General features: G+C 27.6%; 1 protein-coding gene across 1 annotated transcript in view; it reads right to left on the bottom strand.

Annotated features, from left to right (window-relative positions):
- LOC107625771 (protein trichome birefringence-like 3) overlaps window positions 2170-5644 on the bottom strand; it is a 7442-nt gene continuing 3967 nt past the window's right edge. The window contains exons 4-6 of the mRNA XM_016328477.2: window positions 4689-4888; window positions 3064-3222; window positions 2170-2559 (exon numbers count right to left, since the gene is read on the bottom strand). Of these exons, the coding sequence (XP_016183963.1) occupies window positions 2229-2559; window positions 3064-3222; window positions 4689-4888 (690 nt within the window). The 3' untranslated portion in view covers window positions 2170-2228. The remainder of the gene's footprint in view (window positions 2560-3063; window positions 3223-4688; window positions 4889-5644) is intronic.

Genomic DNA, 5644 nt, shown 5'->3' with positions numbered 1-5644 from the left:
CATTAACTTTTTATTTTATGTATATATCAATTTAAATTTTAATAAAACTAGTTAGATAATAATCAAGTTGGATTGGTCTACTCACTAGTCCACTTAAGCAAGTATCAAGAGTTTGAATGCGTCTTTGTGCATGCAGTGTTCCTTAAATGGAACTTCCTCCACTGTACACGGTTTGGTTAATCTAAAAACCAAACTTATTTTTTGGTTAACCAAATTAGTTAATTAAGCAAATTGGTTTTATATGATAAAATTAGTTATTAACCGATTATAAAATTTAAAAACCAATTTTTAACCGGTTATAAAATAAAAACCAATTTTAAAAAAATAACTAGTTTGTGGAAAAATAAAATCAATTTTTACTAAAAAAACCGCTTTTCTAAAAAAAACTATTTTTTAAATTGAATTTTTAATCTAAAAATTAAAATTAAAATTTTTTAAAATTTGATTTTAGTTTTGAATTTTGATTAACCAGTTAGAAATCGATTTTTTGGAATTTGGTTTTGGTTAACCAATTTTAAAAAATATGGATATAATTTTAAAATTATTTTGTTAAATTGATTAACCAAAATGTGGTTATGATTTTTTAACCGGTTAACACATTTTGATTTTTTAATGTATACCATTACCTTCTATTGGCCAGCAAGAGAAAGATTAATGTTTGATAAAATGTGATTTGGATATTTTAAATTTTGAATTTTATTTTAAAGGGTAAAATATGATCTTTCACTTTTAAATGGTTTTTTTTTCATATTTTCTTTTGATCTCATTTATAAAATAAGTCGTGAAAGATCACATTTTACCATCTAAAATAAAAATTTAAAATTTAATAAATCCAAATTCAGACTAAAAAATATCGTTAAAATCTAAAAAAAATAGACAAATCAAATCCTATAATTATTTAAGACACATGCTGAAATCAATTTATCTCACGAAATAGAAAGATAGATTAAAATTTTTTTAGAACAAACGTGTTGGACTAAAAATTTCGGTCTTATTTAATTTAAGGTATTACTCTATTTATTTATAGTACTTAAAGAAGAATTATACACAAATTGGGTTGTTCATGTAACGTTTGTGATACTTTGAACTCATCCAATGTCACGGCAAAGAAGTACACACATTGGCAAATCAAACTTACTTGCAGACATTCTGATAAATTTCAACAGCATCTATCTTTTTTAGTTAAATACCCTCAAATTAAAATACAAAAATTGATGCTTTGCTGCTGCTAGGAAAGTCATAAACAATCATCAAATAAAACCACCATCATATAAAAAAAATCAGCTTAGTAATAAATCGTTTAAAGAAAAAAAAAAAGGAGAGTAATGCCTCAGTAATCTCAGTTTTTGGAAGTAAATTTCTTCCAATCATATCAGAGATCATTACAAGCCTACGGAAAAACATCATCGGCAGAAGCAATAGTTGCAGGAAACATCACAAAACACTGAAAGATCAGCATTCAACAACACAATCATTAACCAAACGAAAAGTTATGAGTGATTGATTTAAAAGACCACTCATTCCAAATCTAAAATAGTTCAAATCAAACAAACGTGAACAAACAGAAGGATTTAATATCAAGATGCCAAAATAGCCAAGGGTCTTGAACAGCAGAAGCGATGAGATTGAAGAACACAATTAGTCAGTTAGTTACACATGGGAAACTCAACATCAGAGAGAAGCCGAAAAGCGTTGTTGAGGTTTCTTATATAGGTGAATGGATGAGATTTCAGTGTTTAGGGTTACTGGCAAAATCGTAATTTAATAATATAAGAGGCCCATATGGTAGAGAATTATTTGGGCCGGGTTTATTGGTTTTCCACCCAATCAAAATTGATAAGTGTATAAAATATTTTATTATTATTGCATCAAAATTTTTTTTTGATTGAATATTTTTTTAACTTGAAAAATCTTTTTAATTTAAATTTTATTTTGACAATGTTATTTGGGCCTTCACAGAACCGGCCCATTTGTCATTCTGGGTTAACATATTAAAGGTTCTGTACCCAGATCCAAAAAAAAAAGTTTTGTATCAATTCATTAGCCAGCAGTACAATATTAAACAGAACTCGGATTCACGACGAATTAATTCTTGGCTTTTTGGATTGGAAAATAGGGCAGACAACAAAAAAAAAATAATTAACGTGGATAAGGTGAAAATAAGGGTAAAAAAAAAAAAATAATTATCACAATCTAACTTGTTAAATTTTTTAGATAAATATTTTTTTTCACAACATTGTTAAAAATATTGTATTCCAAGTATCTGGAAGTCCAGGCAAACACCAATGCACACAATCTGCATTTTGTGGGTTAGATTTTTCCTCCTTAGTCAACAATCTCCCCCAAGTTTCAGTGTAAACTGAGGAATGAGCATCAATCCTATACTCTGAAATTTGTGTTATGTTAATAAAAGTAACTGCAACTTTCATCTTCTTCACCACCTTCGCCACTACACTCATCATCCCCTTATCTGAACCACTTCCCCAATGATTCTTCTTCGTTACTGGCTTTGTCTCATTCAAACACTTCATATCATCCTTCTTGCCCCAATCTGAGCTTCTGACAAATTAAATATGGCACAAAAAATTTTAAGATTCAAGCCACAAAGAAATTAGTGACCATGTATTTATTAAATTAAACTATTTATATATTACATTTTTAGGTGTGATTTTTTCATTCGAACATTTTTAAGGAGGGATAGTTGTGTAATGAACTTTTTTTTTTTTTTTAAATCAAAACTTGAATGCATAATATTTTGAGTAAAAGAATATTTGAAAGATTATGTTGCTAACAAATTTATTCATAGAAAAACAAAAGTTCAAATATTTAATAAAAATAACCCAAGAAGATCATACAATTGACAAAATTATTCACCTTTTAAATAAGATTTTCTAAAAAATTAAGTCTTTAATATATTCCTTGAATTTTTGTTCTTCTGAACATAATTTTATAATTCACTCCAGGATTTTGGAAACGGTAGTTCAAGATTCAATTGACTTGAAAATAAAGTAGTTACTTATATATAGATAAAGAAAGAAGAAGCTTAAAGTTTTATTGAGAGACCTTGTGTGTATAGGGGACATAGTTGTGAAGAAGACCCTGGTTTTGTTTGGATTTATAGTTGAGTCAATCCAATTTGCCCATGTCCTCAAACCTAAGTTGTAAGCAATTTTTGCATCCAATTCTTCATACCCATCATCCCCATTTCCAAATGAACCCCATCTGCAAATTGATCAAGATGTTAGATATCATTTTCTTTTTCTTTAAATCGAAGATCAAATGTTTTAGGTATTTTATTGCTAGCTTTCTTATGTTGTCAACAGTTTCTTTGCCAACATTATAAAGGGTGTGCAAAATATAATTATCTATGTATTTATGCTTCTTATCAATCTATGTATACATATTCTATGTAATGTAGATGAAAATTATATTGATTTATGTGTAGTATGTTCAAAAATTAATAGAATATAAGAAAATTGATGTGTTGGTCAATTATTGCAAAAAATTATTGTTTCTCTTGAATTTAAGTTCACTATTTGAACACAACGATTTAGACAACACAATTAGCTTATAACAACTTCAAGTTAAGTTTCATTTTGGTCTTTGAGACTTGCAAGTTGTATTAATTTAGTTCTTAATTTTTTAATTGTTATAATTTGGTCTCTTAGATTAAAAAAATACACTAATATAATCTCTCATGTATTTTTTGTCATCAAAGCTCAATGTTGCTAGTGATGTGGTTCAAGTCTTGCCACGCTAGACATATTAAAACAACAGTTATACGCGTTTTGACGCTAAAGAAGGCATTAAACGACGTCATTTGAAGGTTATAACAAGGAACTTGGTTATGATAAGTTATGACCCCTTTTGGCCACGCTTTAAGAAAAAATATGGCCAAATTTCTAATCAATTGCCACTCTTATAAAAACGTGGCCATTGACACTTTTTGGCCACGCTTTTAAAGCGTGACAAAAAAAAAGTATAGTGACAGACTTTTTCTCTTATAGTGTGAAGACGGAGGGGTAGATATAAAATTTAAGATGTTAAATAAGAGTATTTTTAAACTCAAATATTATTAAAGTTTCAATTTCCGTCTTTAAAAAATTTAGTCTCTCATATTTTTATTTTCTAGAGGTATTAAAAAGACTAAAATTTTATATCCTAAAACTAAAATTTTAATTTTAATTTCTGATCACTAAATAAGATATTCTCCAATTTTAGTTTCAGTCTAAAAAACAAAATGCAACTTAGGTAGCATTTGTTTTGAGGTACTGAGACACAAACTGAGAGATTGAAACTCAATATCATGTTTGTTGGTTCAGAGACTGGTACTAAATTTTATGTCTCTGTCTCTAAAATTTTAGTATTTCAGTACCTCCAAAAAGTGGGGACACAGGGGATTAAAATTTTTAGAGAATGAGACTGAAACTTTAATAACATTTTATACCTAAAATATCCTCATTTTAATTAATTAATTTCAATTTTACCCTTTGTGCAAATTAAATTAGAGTTTCATTCTTGTTTCAATTTTTGTGTTCTATTTTGCATCAAACATAGAATATTAAAATTTATTTCAATCTCTGTCTCTTAGTTTTTGTCTCTCAATCTCAGTCTTTCTGTTTCTGTCTCTCCACCAAATACTACCTAATAGACTACGAATAAGTGAAAGGTTGAGACAAGAAGATTACAGCGTTTTAATGACAGGAGGGTTCATCCACCAAACATAGGAATTGAAGACAAGTATGTCCACTCCTGTCCAGTTTTTGGCACGTTCCATGATTGAATCAACTTTCACTATCTTCTTTAGGGGATCTCTTACAACAAAGAACTCAGTGTTGGATTCCACAAGCATTGGGGCCCAATAGAATTCTATGCTGGCATTGTATTCCTACATAAATTATGCACAAAATCAAAAGAGAATCATTAGGTTAGATTTTTTACACCCACAGACTATATATATAGGCATTGTTATAAAATGTATTGTAGTGAAAGCCTGAATTATAATCAAAATTTAAGATTTGAAGTGATTGCATTAGCTATAAATGTAATTTAATTGAGTTAACTATAAAAAAGGTTTATTAATTTTTGGCTATAAATAACTTTTTGGTAATTCTATATGATCAAATTATTTTAGTAAATAAATTCAATTAAGTTGGTCTAATAGTTTATAGATTGATAAGTAAAAATTTTAGTTAAAAAAAAAGAAAAAAAAAAAGAAAGAGAGATATAAAAAAAAACTTGATTAAACTTATTATAAAAATAATTTGTTTACCTAACATTATTAATATCTTTTAGATGCTCTATATGCATATGAAAAAGGTTTAATTATTTTGCTGCTCGATGCAGTTTTATCGAATTTTCAATTAGGTCTTTATACTTTTTTTTTTCAATTGAATCCCTGTACTATATCAAATTTTGTAATTAAGTCTTTGCCGTCACAAAAATATTAGAATCAACTGAATATTCTGTAAATAGAATATTCATTCAAGTGTTAGGCATATTTATTTTGTTTAACAGAATATTATGTTAATTCCAATATTTTTATCACGATATGGACTTAATTACAAAATTTGATATGCTATAGGGATCTAATTAAAAAAAATATAGAGACCTAATTAAAAATTCGATAAAGTTATAGGGACCG

This window comes from Arachis ipaensis, chromosome B02, assembly GCF_000816755.2.
Source record: "Arachis ipaensis cultivar K30076 chromosome B02, Araip1.1, whole genome shotgun sequence".
In the NCBI taxonomy this organism is placed as follows: Eukaryota; Viridiplantae; Streptophyta; class Magnoliopsida; order Fabales; family Fabaceae; genus Arachis; species Arachis ipaensis.
The sequence above is the reverse complement of the archived record's forward strand: the minus strand, read 5'-3'. Positions and strand labels throughout refer to the sequence as shown.